Source organism: Natator depressus, chromosome 13, assembly GCF_965152275.1.
Source record: "Natator depressus isolate rNatDep1 chromosome 13, rNatDep2.hap1, whole genome shotgun sequence".
Classification (NCBI taxonomy): domain Eukaryota; kingdom Metazoa; phylum Chordata; order Testudines; family Cheloniidae; genus Natator; species Natator depressus.
This window is the reverse complement of record NC_134246.1, coordinates 1,717,094-1,737,054: the sequence shown is the minus strand read 5'-3', so window position 1 is coordinate 1,737,054 and position 19,961 is coordinate 1,717,094. Positions and strand designations below refer to the sequence as shown.

Sequence of the window (19,961 nt, the reverse complement as noted above, 5' to 3'; positions counted from 1 at the left end):
CTCCTTATCCCTACTGGAAATACCTCTCCTGATGCATCCCAAGACCGCATTAGCTTTTTTCACGGCCACATCACATTGGCAGCTCATAGTCATCCTATGATCAACCAATACTCCAAGGTCCTTTTCCTCCTCCATTACTTCTAATTGATGCGTCCCACAGTATGCAACCGATGAAGTGAGCTGTAGCTCACAAAAGCTTATACTCAAATAAATTGGTTAGTCTCTAAGGTGCCACAAGTCCTCCTTTTCTTTTTGCAAATACAGACTAACACGGCTGTTACTCTGAAACCTAGCTTATAACTAAAATTCTTGTTATTAATCCCTAAATACATGACCTTACACTTCTCACTATTAAATTTCATCCTATTACTATTACTCCAGTTTACAAGGTCATCCAGATCCTCCTGTAGGATATTCCTGTCCTTCTCTAAATTGGCAATACCTCCCAGCTTTGTATCATCCGCAAACTTTATTAGCGCACTCCCACTTTTTGTGCCAAGGTCAGTAATAAAAAGATTAAATAAGATTGGTCCCAAAACCGATCCTTGAGGAACTCCACTGGTAACCTCCCTCCGGCGTGACAGTTTACCTTTCAGTAGGACCCGTTGTAGTCTCCCCTTTAACCAGTTCCTTATCCACCTTTCAATTTTCCTATTGATCCCCATCTTATCCAATTTAACTAATAATTCCCCATGTGGCACGGTATCAGATGCCTTACTAAAATCTAGGTAAATTAGATCCACTGCGTTTCCTTTGTCTAAAAAATCTGTTACGTTCTCAAAGAAGGAGATCAAGTTGGTTTGGCACGATCTACCTTTTGTAAAACCACATTGTATTTTGTCCCATTTACCATTTATCATTGACTTCAATGTCCTTAACTGCAGAGAGCTGTGCCCGGTGGGACGCAGGGGGAGGTCACATTGCTCACTCCCTCACTCCCTCCAAACCCGATTGTGTCACCCCAGTACAGCTCTGTGACCATCAGTGTCCCTTGGGAACTCTTCCCACACTCAATTTTTCACCCGTGTTGGAACGTAAGGCTGTCAAAACTTGCATTAGGTACTCAAAAAACTCAAGGAACATGGGCAAAGCCTCAGATGCCTCAAAACTGACATCGCTGGCTTTACACTCTCAATGCCTGGCGTCCTGTCAGTGAATTTAGTGTCCACAAATGTCCCTAAAAACTCAAGTCCTGATATGCCAAAATGAAAAGGCTACCCTACTAGGCATGAGAGAGTAGCTCAGAGTCCCACCCATGCAGTCCTTAGGTTGCCAATCCGCTGCTCATTTGTCTGAATCGGTGACAGTGGTTGATGGGGTGTGGACATGGACTGATGCTAGTAAACTCATTTCATATAGGCCACCAGTCGGCATCCAAACAGGAAGGAGGGCCCAGTGGTTAAGGCACTAGCATAGGAATTAGGAGCTAGGGGCTCAAGTCCCAGCCCTGCCACAGCCTTCCTGTGCAACCGGGGACAAGTCACTTGATCTCTCTGGGGCTCAGTTCCCCCTCTGTACAATGGTGATAATAGCTCTGTCATGCCTCACACAGGTGTGTGGGGACAAATCCAGTCTCGATTGTGAGGTGCTCAGATACCGCAATGATGATGACCATAGACGGCCAGAGGGTAGAGACTGCTGGGCATTGCTGACCGAGGCGATGTTTGACCCAACAATCGAAATAAAGATGAAATTCACTGTAGTCAGTGAATAGTCCTCACCACCATCCAGTCCTCCTAATTTGTTTTCCTTCAAGCAGATACACAAATACACACACATTATGGGGTAATGAACAGCTTGGGTTTCTGAGCAACATGAAAGCAGAGTGAGAAAAAGCCGTTCGATGTGTTTTAGATTTGCCTTGCTGAGATGCTCATTACTGGTCTATTTGCTGTACATGACAAAAAGCACATCCCGAGCACAGCATCTCAACGCGATGAGCATGAGTAAAGTTCAGAGACAGGGAGCAGGATTGAAATGCCGTGGCAGTACAGACTGCCTGTCATGCTCTGCAGCAGACAGGGCCAACTCCTGCCTCATGACTCTGGTAAAGGGGTAATCAATTATTTTTCATCAAGGTCCACATTTCTTGGTCAAGGTATAGTCAAAGTCCAGACTCCAGAGAACAATACAGAAATTAAATAATAATAAATCATAATAATAATAATAAAATATAAAGAGGTTGTGGTCTGTTCAAAAGCTCCTGGTGGTCCGGATTTGGCCTGTGGTCCACCAGTTGACTACCCCTGCTCTGATATTCCTTATATTCCCCTTGAGGCAAAACAGCGAAGTCAACAGGACTTTGCCTGAGAACAGACATGAAGCATGTGGGCTGCACCGATGCAACAGCCGTAGTGAGCTGCATTCTCAACCTGATTTGAAGAGACACATTTTCAAAAATGTGCCTAAAAACCTGGGGGGCGGGGGGGGGGAGGTGCCCCACGCCCTGGCAGGTGCAAAAGCCTGCATTGGTGTGTGCTCAAATCATCATGAACAAGAGAAGCTGGCCGCTTTCAGACACAAATGCTTTATGAACGGGTTCCACTTGCACGTGTGGGGGCGTATTTTTGGAGAAGGCTTTGAAAAGTTGGCCCGATGTTGTACTATGTGCAAGATCGAAGACCACGCAGGTGTGTGGATTCTCTTACCTAGGAGGGTAACTAAAAAAGGCTCAGCAACCAAGGAAAGTACAGAGGGGAGACAAAATGCGAGCCCTAGTGAAAAGATAAAGTGCAATGTGAGACATTTCAAACCTCTAGTAAATCCCATCAGCACTGTCTAGGCAGGTGCTCAAACAGGGAGGCAGTTGACCATCCAAAAATAGGATTTAATTATCAGTCTGGTCTCTAATCCCAACTGCGTCCCAGAAAACAGCCCCCACAATGGCCCTATGCTACCACCGTGCCCTAGGAGACGCTTGCCATATTTGCTCTTCTTTCTGCACTTCAGGATGGTTTGTTCCTGCACCCTCAATAAGGCTTCTTTAAAATACAGCCAGCTCTCCTGGCCCCCTCAGGACATCCTGTATTGTCATTCCATGTGCACTAAACGAGCTCTGCAGCCTAAGGGCTCCTGTATTGTTCTTATTTCACAGAGTCATAGAATCATAGAAGATCAGGGTTGGAAGGGACCTCAGGAGGTCATCTAGTCCAACCCCCTGCTCAATCCCCAATTTTTGCCCCAGATCCCTAAATGGCCCCCTCAAGGATTGAACTGACAACTATAGGTTTAGCAGGCCAGTGCTCAAGCCACTGAGCAATCCCTTGGTATGTTCCGAGATGGGAAGATAAGGCAAATATTCTCGAGGCAGCTGATTTACATTACACAGGATGAAAAGTGCAGACCATACGCCATGTGTTCCTCCTCAGGTCCATCAGCAGTGCAGCTCAAGACATGGCTCCCCCACTTGATTCACCAGGATGCTGGAACTAACCACATCAGGTCCTAACCACAAGGCTTCCACTCAGCCAGGATTTATTGCACATTTAACCTTGTTCCCTGCCTCCCCTCCTCCGGGTTATGATGAATGGCCTGGCTCTTCCCAGCCACAGCTGGGCAGCTGGAACATTAAATCAATGCTAGGCTCTGCTTGCCTGCTTCATTTCATGCGCTGGGAGATATTTCATTTCCAGAGAACCCAGCCGGCTCTCTGCTGTATGAGACAGAACAGTGCCATATCTCTAGGACAATCAACTGCAAAGCATTTGTGAATACGAAAAACTCAACTGGCTGAGCCCTAAATCCATCAGAGTTCATTTCCCAGTGGCTGCTCCTCCCTCCATTGCATGTGCCAGAACATGGTATTGACCACTAGAGCAAGGATTTCTTTTTGCAGAAAAAGAGAACTGGATAAATTCATGGAGGTTAAGTCCATTAATGGCTATTAGCCAGGATGGGTAAGGAATGGTGTCCCTAGCCTCTGTTTGTCAGAGGGTGGAGATGGATGGCAGGAGAGAGATCACTTGATCATTACCCGTTAGGTTCACTCCCTCTGGGACACCTGGCATTGGCCACTGTTGGTAGACAGGCTACTGGGCTGGATGGACCTTTGGTCTCACCCAGTATGGCCATTCTTGTGTTCTTATTTTTGCAGAATCCCGCACACGGACATGAAAACAACCCAGCTCCTTGTGTGTTACTGAATCACTCATTTTGTTTTCTCCCTGCTGGAGCGCTTTCCTCCCATCATCAACGGAGAGCATGCCCGGCCTCCGTCCACCTGGCGCCTAGCAGAGTAGCCATTTAGCGGGGAGAGACTGGATGCCAGTGCTGTAGCCAGGTCAATTCATGGGCCACAGGGGCTGCAACAAAGTCATTTTTCAGCTTTGCAGTGGCAATGCAATTAGCTGTCGGAAAAGGCCAGGGCACTGACTCAGCACAACTTTTGTGACGGGGGGTTCTTCCACCACTGGAGAATGAGGAAAATAGTCCCTCTATTGCATAGCTTCTGCAGGAGGCCCATGGCTATCTGCCATTCTGCTTGCAAAGGGGCCTATCAGCCTAGCGCACAGAGGAGCTGGTGGAAGTTACAGCGGAACTAGATGGCATTTTGGTCGGTTTCCATTGCAGGGCAGTTCAGACATTATGGACAATAGCAAAAGTGTCAAATGTCAAAACCTCTCAACTAAAAACATGGGACACATTTTTCATGAACATCTTCCAGTTCCAGTGGCATGGAGCAGGCCCCTTCCCGCTGGGCTCCCATGAACTGCCTCCCAGTGCTGGGATTGCCCAAATGAGAGGGAGACAACAATACATAAAATATGGTTGTCTGGTCCCAGGCGGCTTGTGAGCAAAATGCCCCAAAGCGCTGATTGGTTATGAATGATCCTGGACCCACGGAGCATGTTCATGAAGGGCCAGATCTGGAGAGGATTCAGAAAGGGGTGTAAATTACCCATCAGTGAGGGAATCCAACCATCTCATTTCATGGATGGATTCTGGAGCTGCCACTTGTGATTGACATTCAGCACCAAAGTGCAGGAGCGGCAACGCCTCCCATCCTGGGGAACCACCGAATGTTTAACCTTCACCCCCTCCTGGCGAGGACTCAACTCTGCGGGGAGTTCCCTCCCTTCCCCAAGAGCTCAGCACCATAGATTGGTCCCAAGCTCCCTTCCCTCCCCCCTCCCCGCAGATTTGCCCACTACTTGCAAATGGTTTTCCTGAGGTACCAAAAGCTGCCAATTCCCACAGTCAAAGGCCACAGCAACTGGCCCAAAGGATTCTGGGTTGTGGCTCGGGGGGAGAATGTGGGGTCGCAGTCTGAAAAGGGCACAACCCCAGCGCTTCACTCGCTGACCCATCCTCCCGGTTAGCCCGTGGGGTGGTGGGTGGAGCAGGGTCTGACGTGAGGCATACAAGGTGACCGCCATGGTTTTCCTGAGGAGAGCACATCTCCTCCCAGTGTGCTGACAAGAAGGGAGTTTCCAAGAACTCTGCCTTTCCCTTTAATGGCCTGTGCAGATTACGGGTGACACAATCTCCGGGCCAGCTAACTAAAAGAGAACGTCTCACCCACCCAGGTTTGTGACGAGCCTCCTCAAACACTGCACACCGAGCCCCGCTTTCAGAGGATGACATTAGAAATTCCCTTCCCTGAAACAGGGGAAGGAATTTCACAGTAGTGACCAGCTAGAGGGGTTATTCAACTGCAGTGTCCCTGCATTGGCCTTTTCTGTATGTGTCCCTTATTCATATATTTTTAGCATGTGTGGGGGGCACTGAGCTATTACAGACCTGCTTGTGTCACAGATCCAGGCTCAAAGTTGGTAAAAAAAAAAAAAAAAAGGTGGATTTAGTTTTTCCTGGAAACAGTGGGGTTTTTCCAGTTCTTGCTAAGGTTGCTCCATCCACCCAGATGAGGGGGTGTGTGCTGTGTCTGCCTGTATAAAGGGAGAGAACAACTAGTGAGGGTGGGAGGAGATAAACCATCAGCTCTTTTTTCGTAGCTGCAGGCACTCCAAGCAGAGTAAGAGGGATTCCAGGGCTGGACACCATGGCTGAAGGTAAAGCTGCAGAATGGCACATTGCTAGAGGCTGCATTTCAGCAAAACTTGACAACTTTTTTATATTCTTCTAAATCAGGAAGGTTTTGCTTGGTTACAGGGAACTTTGCAGCGTGTACATGGAAGGGGGGGGTCACGGTATGTCTCTGTGTGCGTGAGTTCTACTTTGAAAGTTGATTACAGTTGGTTCCTTTAGCTCAGGCTGGAACACGAAGCAAGCTTCCTTATCTCAGCTGCACTTGTTTGTATTTCTGGAATGTATTGAAACTGAATGGCAATCCCTTGACTCACGTGCAGAATAATCAGACACGCAGAAGATTAAAATAGAAGATAGTTTCCTCCTGATCAGAACTATTTTGAGTTAATTTTTTTCTTTACCATAGCTTCAGTAATTTGCTATTGTTGTAAGAACACCGATGCTGTAAAGAGTGAAATGTTAAAATACTGTTTTAAAATGCAAGCTCCCTTTCAGCAGGACTCAGCAGAGAGCTGCTCTAAAAATATTTGTTCTAAGTCTCGCTCTATTTTTAAAGAGAGTTATCCAAATAAAGCCATAAAAAAACCCTTTTAAGCCTTTAGAAATCCCTCTGACACATAGCTGGCTTTTCTGTGCAGTCTTTCACTGGGGAAAGAATACTTTCTTCTCTAGAAAAAACAACGAGGAGTCCTTGTGGCACCTTAGAGACTAACAAGTTTATTTGGGCATAAGCTTTTGTGGGCTAGAACCCACTTCATCAGATGCATGGAGTGGAAAATACAGGAGCAGGTATAAAAGATGGGAGTTGCCTTACCAAGTGCGAGGTCAGTCTAACGAGACAATTCAATTAAGAGTAGGATACCGAGGGAGGAAAAATAACTTTTGTAGTGGTAATGAGAGTGGCCCATTTCAAACAGTGGACAAGAAGGTATGAGTAACAGTAGGGGGAAATTAGTATGGGGGAAATTAGGTTTAGGTTTTGTAATGACCCAACCACTCTCAGTCTTCATTCAGGCCTAATCTGATGGTGTCCAGTTTGCAAATTAATTCTAGTTCTGCAGTTTCACTTTGTAGTCTGTTTTTGAAGGTTTTTTACTGAAGAATTGCCACTTTTAGGTCTGTAATCGAGTGACCAGGGAGATTGAAGTGTTCTCCGACTGGTTTTTGAATGTTATAATTCCTGATGTCAGATCTGTGTCCATCTATTCTTTTGAGTAGAGACTGTCCGGTTTGGCCAATGTACATGGCAGAGGGGCATTGCTGGCACATGATGGCATATATCACATTGGTAAATGTGCAGGTGAACGAGCCCCTGATGGTGTGGATCCTATGATGGTGTCCCTTGAATAGATATGTGGACAGAATTGGCACCGGGGTTTGTTGCAGGGTTTGGTTCCTGGGTTGGTGTTTTTGCTGTGTGGTGTATAGTTGCTGGTGAGTATTTGCTTCAGATTGGGGGGCTGTCTGTAAGCGAGGACTGGCCTGTCTCCCAAGGTGTGTGAGAGTGAGGGATTGTCCTTCAGGATAGGTTGTAGATCCTTGATGATGCACTGGAGAGGTTTTAATTGGGGGCTGCAGGTGATGGCTAGTGGTGTTCTGTTACTTTCTTTGTTGGGCCTGTCTTGTAGTAGGTGAATTCTGGGTACCCTTCTGGCTCTGTCAATCTGTTTCTTCATTTCACCAGGTGGGTACTGTAGTTTTAACAACGCTTGATAGAGATCTTGTAGGTGTTTGTCTCTGTCTGAGGGATCGGAGCAAATGTGGTTGTATCTTAGAGCTTGGCTGTAGACGATGGATCGTGTGGTGTGGTCTGGATGAAAGCTGGAGGCATGTAGGTAAGTATAGGGGTCAGTAGATTTCCGGTATACGGTGTTGTTTAGGTGACCATCGCTTATTAGCACTTCTCTAGATCTTTCACAGTGGAGAGAGGTAAATAGAGGCATCCCCCAAGGATCTAAACCAGTGCTGTTTAACCTATCCAAAAATGATCTGGAAAAGGGGGTAAACAGTGAGGTGGCAAAGTTTGCAGATGATACAAAATTATTCAAGATAGTGAAGCCCAAAGCTGACTGTGAAGAGTTACAAAGGAATCTCACTAAACTGGGTGACTGGGCAACAAAATGGCAGATGAAATTCAATGTTGATAAGTGCAAAGCAATACACATCGGAAAACATAATCCCAACTATACATACAAAATGATGGAGTCTAAATTAGCTGTTACCACTCAAGAAAGATCTTGGAGTCATTGTAGATAGTTCACTGATCAATGTGCAGCGGCAGTCAAAAAAGCAAACAGAATGTTAGGAACCACTGAGAAAGGGATAGAAGAAAACATCATATTATAGTACATCCCACCTTGAATACTGAGTGCCATTCTGGGCACCCCATCTCAACAAAGATATATTAGAATTGGAAAAAGTGCAGAGAAGGGCAACAAAAATGGTTAGGGGTACGGAACAGCTTCCATACACGGGGAGATTAAAACACTGGGACTGTTCAGTTCCGAAAAGAGATAACTGAGGGGAGATAGAGGTCGATAAAATCATGAATAGTGAGGAGAAAGTAGATAAGGACATGTTATTTACCCCTTTGCATAAGACAAGAACCAGGGGTCACCCAATGAAATTAATAAGCAGCAGGTTTAAAACTAATATAAGGAAGTACTTCTTTACACAACAGACAGTCAACCTGTGGAACTCACTGCCAGGGGATGTTGCGAAGGCCAAAAGTATAACTGGGCTCAAGAAAGAATTAGATAAGTTCATGGAGGATAGGTCCGTCAATGGCTATTAACCAAGATGGCCAGGGAGGTAGCCCCATGTTCTGGGTGTCCCTAAACCTCTGACAGCCAGAAGCTGGGACTGGACAACAGGGGATGGATCACTCGATAATTGTTCTGTTCATTCCCTCTGAAGCACCTGGCATCAGCCACTGTTGGAAGACAGGATGCTGGGCTAGATGGACCATTGGTCCGTTCTTATGTTCTTATGAAATAATATTTCCCATGTCAGATTCTGATCACTGTGTAGCCCTCTTTGTTCAGTCTATGGTCAGGGAGCCAAGGCAACACAGTCTCAGCATTATATGGCATCACAGCCCATCCTAAAGCAAGTGACTGTGCCCTATGGCTGCGTGTGGAGGTGCAGATAGGCAGTTGAGAGACATGCCAAATCCACAACAGTGACAAAAACAAACAGGGAAGTTAATTCAGTTCAGCCACCTGGGATCTCAGTGACAAGACCCGGTTTTATTCAATCAAATTCCAAGACAAAATCAACGTGAATGAAAGAGGAGGTGCCAGCAATGGCCTTGCAATGGCTGCATCCTCGAGAAAGCAGGGTCCCTCTGCTGGCTGCCAGGACGGACTGTGACGCTGAGCCTTCAGAGCACCCCTCCGACGGCTCATCGCTTTAGGGCAGCAGTGGGATGCTGGGAGGGTCGGAAGACCCTAACCCTTCATTTCCCCTCAGGGTGATAAAAAGCAGGATCCCTTACATCAGAGACTGGACCAAATTATATGCACACGTAAATGGGGAAAACTCCACTGAGGTCGATGCATGGTGCTCACTGCCATGGCCGGGGAATGCTGCTTCTGGCATTTCTCTTCCATGAGGGCCCTCACCTGGGCCTTTGGTTTGGGCTGTTCCTAGGAGAAGATGGAACTGAAGTTTTCCATGAGCTCCTCTTCCCCTGTCTTTGTTCTCACAGGGCCCTCCCATGCTGTGTCCAACTTCCAAGCACTCCAACATCTTTCAAAATAGAAACAAACACTGACAATCTCTCTCTGCGTCTCCTGCTGCTAGATGCCAGGAAGAGCTTAGTTCAGAGCTGGTTTGTGTATGTTTAAAGTGCAAGTATGTCTAGGGAAAGCAAGGGTGAAAAGGGGAGTTTTGTTGTGAATGCAGCAAGGCCTGTGGCCATTCTTATCTCTCGCAGGAGTGAGCACCAGAGTCTAGGTCTGACTCTCCAATGCACAAAGCAAAGACAACTCAAAAAACCAGAAGAGAAAAACCCTTCTAATCTCTTTCATGGCAGCTGTCCTAGGGGTTAGTTATAACAGTAGGAAATAGAAGTCTGGCAGACAGAAATGTGACAGTTAAACTGGTGTCCCTGTTACATTAAAGGATTTTAAAACACAGGGAAAATGGAAATGGAACGTTAAGATATTTCATTCCACTCGTGGCCTTGTGAACGTTGTAATACCTGCAGTGACTAGCATGCAGACTTCCAGGAAGAGCTCTGCAAACATCCTACTATATGTTTTCATCAATTTAATAACTAAGGAATAAACTGGTTGTTACTGATCAAAGAGGCCAACAGAATACAACAAGTTTGGAGTTACCAGCTCGGGCTGGTTTTTTGAGCCAAAAATCATTTTTTAGAATTCCTCTCTCAAACACACTTTTTCTGATTTGGCCCAAATTTTCTGGCAAAGTCTAGCTTGAAATAAGATCATACACATGTAATTGGGTGCAGTTTTTGCTAAATCAGGGGTGAGATGTGTAAAATGGCAGTCTCCCTTCAGTTTGTTATATGTTGGTCACACCCCTGCAGCTCGGCAGCCCAATGGAATCATTTTGATTATGGGTAAGCTATGCTTTCTCCATAACTCCATCTATCTAGATCTCTTAGGTCTTACCACAATAGCCTCTCACCAGTGAAAGCAATTATTTCTCTCTCACACATCCTTCCCTTCTGGCAAGCAACAGGGCTGACTTTGTGGTGAGGTTTTGGGGGCATATCCATAAGCACGAACGTGAGGGCACTATTGCAAGAAAGCCTTTTGCTCTGGATGCGGCAAGGTCAGTGGTCTTCCTTTTTTCACCTGGCATCATTCCTATAGCAACAGGTTTCTGCAGCTCCCTCCCTTCCTCCTTCTGGCCAGCATTCAGCCCCTTCCCTAGGGCAGTGGATCTCAACCCTTCTGGACTACTGTACCCCTTTCAGGGGGCTGATTTCTCTTGCGCACCCCCACGTTTCACCTCACTTAAAAACGACTTGCTCATAAAATCAGACATAAGAATACGAAAGGGTCACTGCGCACTAGTAGTGAAAAATGGCTGACTTTCTCATTGTTACCACGGAATTATAAAATAAATCAACTGGGCTATAAATACCGGTACTGTGCTTACATTTCAGAGTACAGTGTAGAGCGCTTGTGACAAGATAGCCGATGTTAGTATGGTGGGTCCTGCGCTTTTCTTGGCAGGGGGCTAAGACGTCACCCCATGCCCCTGCTCTTGGGCCGCCAAGGTCCCCACTAGTGGCCCGGGAAGGTGGTAGAGGAGGGAAGCGGGGGAGGGGTCAGGGTTTACTCCTCACTGAGCCCCAGCCCCTCTCAACCCCTGCGGGCTCTTCCCCCTTGGGTGGGGAGCCTTCAGTCCTTAGACGCGGGGGCAGGGTCTCCCTTACTTCGGTTCGCTGGTCTTTCAAATCTCACAACACACCTCCAAGCTCCAGTCCTCTCTCCTTCCTCCTCCTTCTCTGACTGCCTGAAGCAGGGGATTTTATTAGGTTCCTGTCAGGGCCTTAATTGACTACAGGTGCTTCAATTAACCTATAGCAGTGGGTCCCAAACTGGGGTTCGCGAACCCCTGGTGGTCGCAGAATGTTACAGGGAGTTCGCCAGAAAAATTTCACTAACGGCGGCCAGAGGACCCCGGGCACTGGAGGCAGCAGGTGGGACCCGGTTGCAGGGCAGACAGGCCGAGCCCCAGGGAGAGTGGGGCCGGGCAGTTGGGGCTGGCAGCCCGAGCCCTGCCCCCATCAGCGGGGGAGCCAGCAGCCCAAACCCCAGCGCTCCACGTGGGGCTGGCAGCCCAAGCCCCAGGGAGAGTGGGGCCGGGCAGTTGGGGCTGGGAGCCCGAGCCCTGCCCCCATCAGCGGGGGAGCCAGCAGCCCGAACCCCAGCGCTCCACGTGGGGCTGGCAGCCCGAGCCCCAGGGAGAGTGGGGCCGGGCAGTTGGGGCTGGCAGCCCGAGCCCTGCCCCCATCAGCGGGGGAGCCAGCAGCCCGAACCCCAGCGCTCCACGTGGGGCTGGCAGCCCAAGCCCCAGGGAGAGTGGGGCCGGGCAGTTGGGGCTGGGAGCCCGAGCCCTGCCCCCATCAGCGGGGGAGCCAGCAGCCCGAACCCCAGCGCTCCACGTGGGGCTGGCAGCCCGAGCCCCAGGGAGAGTGGGGCCGGGCAGTTGGGGCTGGCAGCCCGAGCCCTGCCCCCATCAGCGGGGGAGCCAGCAGCCCGAACCCCAGCGCTCCACGTGGGGCTGGCAGCCCAAGCCCCAGGGAGAGTGGGGCCGGGCAGTGGGGGCTGGGAGCCCGAGCCCTGCCCCCATCAGCGGGGGAGCCAGCAGCCCGAACCCCAGCGCTCCACGTGGGGCTGGCAGCCCAAGCCCCAGGGAGAGTGGGGCCGGGCAGTTGGGGCTGGGAGCCCGAGCCCTGCCCCCATCAGCGGGGGAGCCAGCAGCCCGAACCCCAGCGCTCCACGTGGGGCTGGCAGCCCGAGCCCCAGGGAGAGTGGGGCCGGGCAGTTGGGGCTGGCAGCCCGAGCCCTGCCCCCATCAGCGGGGGAGCCAGCAGCCCGAACCCCAGCGCTCCACGTGGGGCTGGCAGCCCAAGCCCCAGGGAGAGTGGGGCCGGGCAGTTGGGGCTGGGAGCCCGAGCCCTGCCCCCATCAGCGGGGGAGCCAGCAGCCCGAACCCCAGCGCTCCACGTGGGGCTGGCAGCCCGAGCCCCAGGGAGAGTGGGGCTGGGCAGTTGGGGCTGGCAGCCCGAGGCCCCGGCGGTCAGCTGGACCTGCAGCCCAAGCTCAGTGGAGCTCAGTTGACCGGGGCGGTCAACGGGGTCCAGCAGCAGGAGCCTCACGGAGTTCGGAGGAAATTTCATAGAATCATAGAAGATCAGGGTTGGAAGGGACCTCAGCAGGTCATCTAGTCCAAGTCCCTGCTCAAAGCAGGACCAATCCCCAATTTTTGCCCCGGATCCCTAAATGGCCCCCTCAAGGATTGAACTCACAACACTGAGTTTAGCAGGCCAATGCTCAAACCACTGAGCTATCCCTCCCCCCAGCTTAAACTTAAATCCCTGGAAATATTCATTTTTAGGAGGGGGTTCACGAGATTTCACAATTTAGTGAAAGGGGTTGGAGGGCTGTTAAAGTCTGGGAACCACTGACCTATAGCAACCCTCCCTAGTCTACAGGGAACCATGCCTTAATTAGCCTAAGGCTTATATATTTCCCCTCTCCCACTGCTCCCTGACCCTCCTGTATCACAAGGTGTATAAACAAGTCATTGTCTGTATGAAATTTTAGTTTGTTCTGACTTAGCTAGTGCTTCTTCTGGAGCCTGCTGTAAAACTAGGCAAATCTCTAGATGAGGGGATGTATACTCTCTGGAAGAGCTCTGCGTGCGTCCCCCCTGGGGTAGGCATACCCCCGGTTGAGAACCACAGCTCTAGGTGACCGATGGCTGAGAGAGGATGGGACCGAAGCAGCAGTGAGCTGAGCAGCCCCAGCCCTGTCAGCACTTGCTCCATAAATCAGGCCCTGGTTTTCCGGCTCAGGTACTCTGGCACTGAACTCGCTATGTGTTCTCCTACATTAAATACTTTCACTTATTCTGGCAACTAATCTGCCTGACTGCAATGCACTCACGGGTCGCTAGCCTTGAACAATGATGAATGATATCACATTGCCCCAGGAAACCATGCTGAAAGAACGGGTAATGGTGCTGTCTGATTATCACCGGCTGCCTACACAGGCCCTGCTTCCATCAGTGTCTCTCTGCCCTACTGCCACAAGAGCATGCCCCACAGAATGCCTCAGGCCACCCCATCCGACATCCCTTTTCTCAGCACGTTTATGGTCAGTCTCTCCGATTTGTCAAGGCATAGGAAATAGGAAACTTCCTGTCAGCCTGACGGAGGGCACAGGGAACATCCAAAGCCAAGCACTCCCCGAGCTCAGAAATGCTTCTCTCTCTTGGGAGGGAACAACCAAAACAACTTGGCAGCAGAAGCCTGAAGCCAAACTCCTCCAGAGGTAGGAAGGATGAGCACTGGCCTTCTCTGCTGCTGGCCCTCTGCAAGCCTCTCCTGCCCTTAAATCCTGATGGACCCAGCGCAGCTCTGCGACACACCTGAGGCCTGGCCTCAGGCCTCGCCGTCGTTGTATCATTAAGAGCAGAAGCCTAGTGCAAGGGGTCTGGCACAGAACTGAGCATGGGAAGCTCTACCGCTGCCTGGCTGCGTGACGTTAGGCACAGTGTTTTCTCTCTGTGCGCCTCAGTTTCCTCCCTGGTGGAACGGGGAACGTAACGGGCGTCAGCTCTGTAACGCTCTTTGAGATCGACGGTGCTACCAAACCGGGGCTGCCTTCAGCATTCAGAGCTACAGCGACTGTGTCACACTTGTCTGTGTCTTGGGAAAAGGGAGAGTGGGGAGGAGATTAGCACACGCATCCCCCGGCCCCAGTGATGATCCAAGAGAGATTTTAGCCCAGAGACAGCCAGGATGCTACTTCTCTCTCCCACACAAGCAGGTTGCTTAAAATATTAATTAGTTTCAGTTTGCTCCTGGGAGCTTTGGCCACGGTGAAAGAACAGTGGTGAAGGAACAGGTTAAGGACTGTCATAAATATAAAGGGAAGGGTAACCACCTTTCTGTATACAGAGCTATAAAATCCCTCCTGGCCAGAGGCAAAACCCCTTCACCTGTAAAAGGTTAAGAAGCTAAGACAGCCTTGCTGGCACCTGACCAAAATGACCAATGAGGAGACACGATACTTTCAAAGCTGGAGGGGTGGAGTGGAACAAAGGGTCTGTCTTTCAGTGTGATGCTTTTGCCGGGACCAGGTCAGGAATGCTCTCCAGAACTCCTGTAAAAAGTTAGTAAGCAATCTAGCAAGAAATGTGTTAGATTTTCTTTTGTTTAATGGCTGTAAAATAGCTGTGCTGAATGGAATGTATATGCCTGTTTTTGTGTCTTTTTGTAACTTAAGGTTTTGCCTAGAGGGATTCTCTATGTTTTGAATCTGATTATCCTGTAAGGTATTTACCATCCTGATTTTACAGAGGTGATTCTTTTACTTTTTCTTTAATTAAAATTCTTCTTTTAAGAACCTGATTGTTTTTTTCATTGTTCTTAAGATCCAAGGGTTTGGGTCTGGGTTCACCTATGCAAATTGGTGAGGATTTTTATCAAGCCTTCCCCAGGAAAGGGGGTGTAGGGCTTGGGGAGATATTTTGGGGGAAGACGTCTCCAAGTGGGCTCTTTCCCTGTTCTTTGTTTAAGATGCTTGGTGGTGGCAGCATAGGGTTCAAGGACAAGTCAAAGTTTGTACCTTGAGGAAGTTTTTAACCTAAGCTGGTAAAAATAAGCTTAGGGGGTCTTTCATGCAGGTCCCCACATCTGTACCCTAGAGTTCAGAGTGGGGAAGGAACCTTGACAAGGACTATTTAGAAAAGCTGGACATGCACAAGTCCATGGGGCCGGATCTAATGCATCCAAGAGTGCTGAGGGAGTTGGCAGATGTGATTGCAGAGCCATTGGCCACTATCTTTGAAAATTCGTGGCGATCGGGGAAGGTCCCGGACGATTGGAAAAAGGCAAATATAGTGTCCAGATTTTAAAAAGGGAAGAAAGAGAACCCGGGGAACTACAGACCAGTCAGCCTCACTTCAGTCTCTGGCAAAATCATGGAGCAGGTCCTCAAGGAATCCATTTTGAAGCACTTGGAGGAGAGGAAGGTGATCGGGAACAGTCAACATGGATTCACCAGGGGCAAGTCATGCCTGACCAAACTGATTGCCTTCTATGATGGGATAACTGGCTCTGTGGATATGAGGAAAGCGGTGGATGTGATATATCTTGACTTTAGCAAAGTTTTTGCTGCAGTCTCCCACAGTATTCTTGCCAGCAAGTTTAAAGAAGTATGGACTGGATGAATGGACTATAAGGTGGAGAGAAAGCTGGCTAGATTGTCAGGCTCAACGGGTAGTGATCAACGGCTCCATGTCTAGTTGGCAGCCGGTATCAAGCAGCGTGCCCCAGGGGTCAGTCCTGGGGCTGGTTTTGTTCAACATCTTTATTAATGATCTGGATGATGGGATTAATTGCACCCTCAGCAAGTTTGACACTAAACTGGGAGGAGAGGTAGATATGCTGGAGGGTAGGGATAGGGTCCAGAGTGACTTAGAAAAATTGGAGGATTGGGCCAAAAGAAATCTGATGAGGTTCAACAAGGACAAGTGTAGAGTCCTGCACTTAGGAAGGAAGAATCCCATTCACTGCTACAGGCTGGGGACTGACTGGCTAAGCAGCAGTTCTGCAGAAAAGGACCTGGGGATTACAGCGGACAAGAAGCTGGATATGAGTCAGCAGTGTGCCCTTGTTGCCAAGAAGGCCAACGACATATCGGGCTGTATTAATAGGAGCATTGCCAGCAGATCGAGGGAAGTGATTATTCCCCTCTATTCGGCGTTCGTGAGCCCACACTGGAGTATTGTGTCCAGTTTTGGTCCCCGCACTACAGAAGGGATGTGGACAAATTGGAGAGAGTCCAGCAGAGGGCAATGGAAATTATCAGGGGGCTGGGACACATGACTTATGAGGAGAGGCTGAGGGAACCGGGGTTATTTAGTCTGCAGAAGAGAAGAGTGGGGGCGGCGGGGATTAGATAGCAGACTTCCGCTACCTGAAGGGGGGTTCCAAAGAGGACGGAGCTAGGCTGTTCTCAATGGAGGCAGATGACAGAACAAGAAGCAATGGTCTCAAGTTGCAGTGGGAGAGGTCTAGGCTGGATATTAGGAAAAACTATTTCACGAGGAGGGTGGTGAAGCACTGGAATGGGTTACCTAGGGAGGTGGTGGAATCTCCATTCTTAGAGGTTTTTAAGGCCCGGCTTGACAAAGCCTTGGCTGGGATGATTTAGTTGGTGTTGGTCCTGCTTTGAGCAGGGGGTTGGGCTAGATACCTCCTGAGGTCCCTTCCAACCCTGATAATTCTATGATTCTATGATTCACGGTGGGAAGCTATTTTCCCAACCGCTGAGGCAATTGACCCTGGTTAGGCAGGCACCCTAAAAGGACAGATAACCCAGGACTTCAGACAGGTTTTACTGAAGCCATTTCCAGGCTAGAATGCAGGGGAGATGTGTGCACGCTGCGTGTGCATGTATGTACGCTGTGCGTGTGCACAGATTCACAGATTCCAAGGCCAGAACAGATCACTGCGATCAGCTCGTCTCACTTCCTGCACAGAGCAGGCCATAGAACTTCCCCAAAGTAATTCCTAGAGCAGGTCTTTTAGAAAAACGCCCCAAATGGTCAGTGATAGAGAAGTCACCGTGACTTGGTAAGTTGTTCCAATGGCAAATTACCCTCACTGTCAAACACGTACACACTATTTCCAGTCTGAATGTATCTAGCTTCAACTTTGTTCCCCATGTAGGTACTTACAGAAAGTAATCAAGCCACCCCTTAACTTTCTCTATGTTGAGCTAAATAGGTTGAGCTCCTTGAGTCTATCATTATACGGCTTGTTTTCTATTCATTCTCGTGGCTCTTCTCTGAATCCTCTCCAATTTATCAGCCTCCTTCTTGAATTATGGGCACCAGAACTGGACCCAGGATTCCAGCAGCCGTCGCACACGTGCCAAATACAGAGGGAAAATCACCTCTCTGCTCCTACTGGAGATTTCCCTGTTCATGCATCCCAGGATTGCATTGGCTCTTTTGGCCACAGCTTCCCACTGGGAGCACATGTTCATCTGATTATCCACCACGACTCCCAAATCTTTTTCAGAGTAACTGCTTCCCAGGATAGAGTCCTCCCATCCTGTAAGTATGGCCTGCATTCTTTGTTCCCAGATGTGTCTCCTTACATTTAGCCATATTAAAACATATATAGTTTGCTTTCACCCAGTTTACCAAGCAATTTAGAACGCTCTGAATCTGTGATCTGTCCTCTTCATTATTTACCACTCCTCAATTTTTTGTGTCATCTGCAGACTTTACCAAGGATGATTTTATGTTTTTTTCCAGGTCACTGATAAAAAGATTAAATAGTGTATGGCCAAGAACTGATCCCAACTTCCTTGATGAAGTTTCCCCATTTACAAGCTACTTTTTGAGACCTATCAGTTAGCCAGTTTTTAATCCATTTCATTGTGTGCCATGTTAATTTTATATCATTCTAGTATTTTCATCAAAATATCATGTGGTACCAAGTAAAATGCCTTACAGACGTCTATGTGTATTACATCAACAGTGTTACCTTTATCAACCAAACTTGTACTGAGTATTAGCAAATGACTATTCATGAGTGTGGGGTGTGGTGGGGGGAGAAGGGGGCTAGATCCAGTCCTGTGTTACACCGACATACACCAAGGTAAAGATTCCCACCTAGTGAATCCCCTGGGGCTCAGTGTTCCCTGCTCATGCACGGAGATGCAACCTGCATTCCCTAAACGCAGCAGAACAATGACCTGGCCGCGTGTGCGTGCACATGAGAAACACATGGTAGTGAAGCCAAATGCATGAGCTCTGTAGGAGTAAAACTGATCTCTTCTCAGTTGGAGCATCAGAGTTTGGTGCCTAGCCTCTGAATCACTAAATGGTCATTACACATATTGAATCTATTTCCCTAAGTTAAGTATCCTCACGCCTTCTTGTCAACTGTCTACATGGGCCATCTTGATTATCACCACAAACGTTTTTTCTCCTGCTGATAATAGCTCATCTTAACTAATTAGCCTCTCACAGTTTGTATGGCAACTTCCACCTTCTCTGTATGTGTGTGTGTATATATATATATATCTTCTTACTATATGTTCCATTCTGTGCATCCGATGAAGTGGGTTGTAGCCCACAAAAGCTTATGCTGTAATAAGTTTGTTAGTCTCTAAGGTGCCACAAGTCCTCCTGCTCTTTTTAAATGGATTCAAAGGAAGAGAGGGTGGAGTCTGGGTCAGTTTGTGCTCTGTCTTTGCTGCCTTCCTGAAAGAGAGCTTTAGATGCTGTTGGTTTTGCAGATCTGGTGCTGGAATCATGCAACCTGGAGTGTGAGAGCAACAATCTGAACCACATGACGGCTGACATGGGCAACCAGCAGCTCGTTGTGAGGAGGGGACAGTCTTTCACCATCACACTGCTCTTCACTGGAAGGGGTTATGAGGAAGGAGTGGATAAACTTGCTCTCAACGTAGAGACAGGTAAGTCCAGAGCTATTCACTAAACTCAGCTGTGGTCAGCTTGGAGAGGAGCCACCTCCATCCCCTCATTCAGAGACACACACAATATCCTCCCCTGTCACATCACCTCAGAGATGAGCCGTCCTACCCCTTCACCTCAGAGACAGACATATTCACCCACCCTCCCCTCAGAGAGAGGCCATGCCCAGCTAAGCCACCTCAGCGCCATCACATCCAGGAGGGGCACTTTCTACCCCAGGCATCACGGAGAGAGCCATCCCTGCCCCAGCCCATTCAAAAAAGCACTTTCCACACTTGTCACTCGTATACAGATTCCCCCTCTCCCTCCATCATTTTATAGGCAAGCAGTCCTCAATTTCCACCCCCATCACCCCACCTCCCCACCCCTCACCGCAGTAAGAGGCCAACCCCGCCCCATTCCCCGCAGACAGTCCCTCCGGGGTCTGTCACCATCCAGATAAGCAAGCACTACCACATGAATGGCCCTCACATTTTTGTTCAAGAAAACAAATTGCTTCCCCCGTGGCTTATCTTTGCTTGTTTTTACAACTCACAAAGTGAATCTAAAAGCCCTTGGTCCAAACTTTTTTTTCTTTGTTTTACATTGTGGGATCTGAGAGGACGGCTTCCTCTTCCTGTCAGGAGCCTGTTATCTCAGTCATGTTATTTCCAACATTAAAGTAAAATTTCCCTGGCACTGATCCTGATGTCATAGGTGGTTTTTCCTCACAGTCCCAGACAGAAAGATATAAAAACAGAGGCTCCACA

The 19,961-nt window shown here is 48.7% G+C and overlaps 1 protein-coding gene across 1 annotated transcript in view; it reads left to right on the top strand.

Moving 5' to 3' along the window:
• Positions 1–5,882: 5,882 nt before the first annotated feature.
• The window catches only part of TGM2 (transglutaminase 2), a 39,856-nt gene continuing 25,777 nt past the window's right edge, over positions 5,883–19,961 (top strand). The window contains exons 1-2 of the mRNA XM_074969953.1: positions 5,883–6,008; positions 19,014–19,193. Of these exons, the coding sequence (XP_074826054.1) occupies positions 5,999–6,008; positions 19,014–19,193 (190 nt within the window). The 5' untranslated portion in view covers positions 5,883–5,998. The remainder of the gene's footprint in view (positions 6,009–19,013; positions 19,194–19,961) is intronic.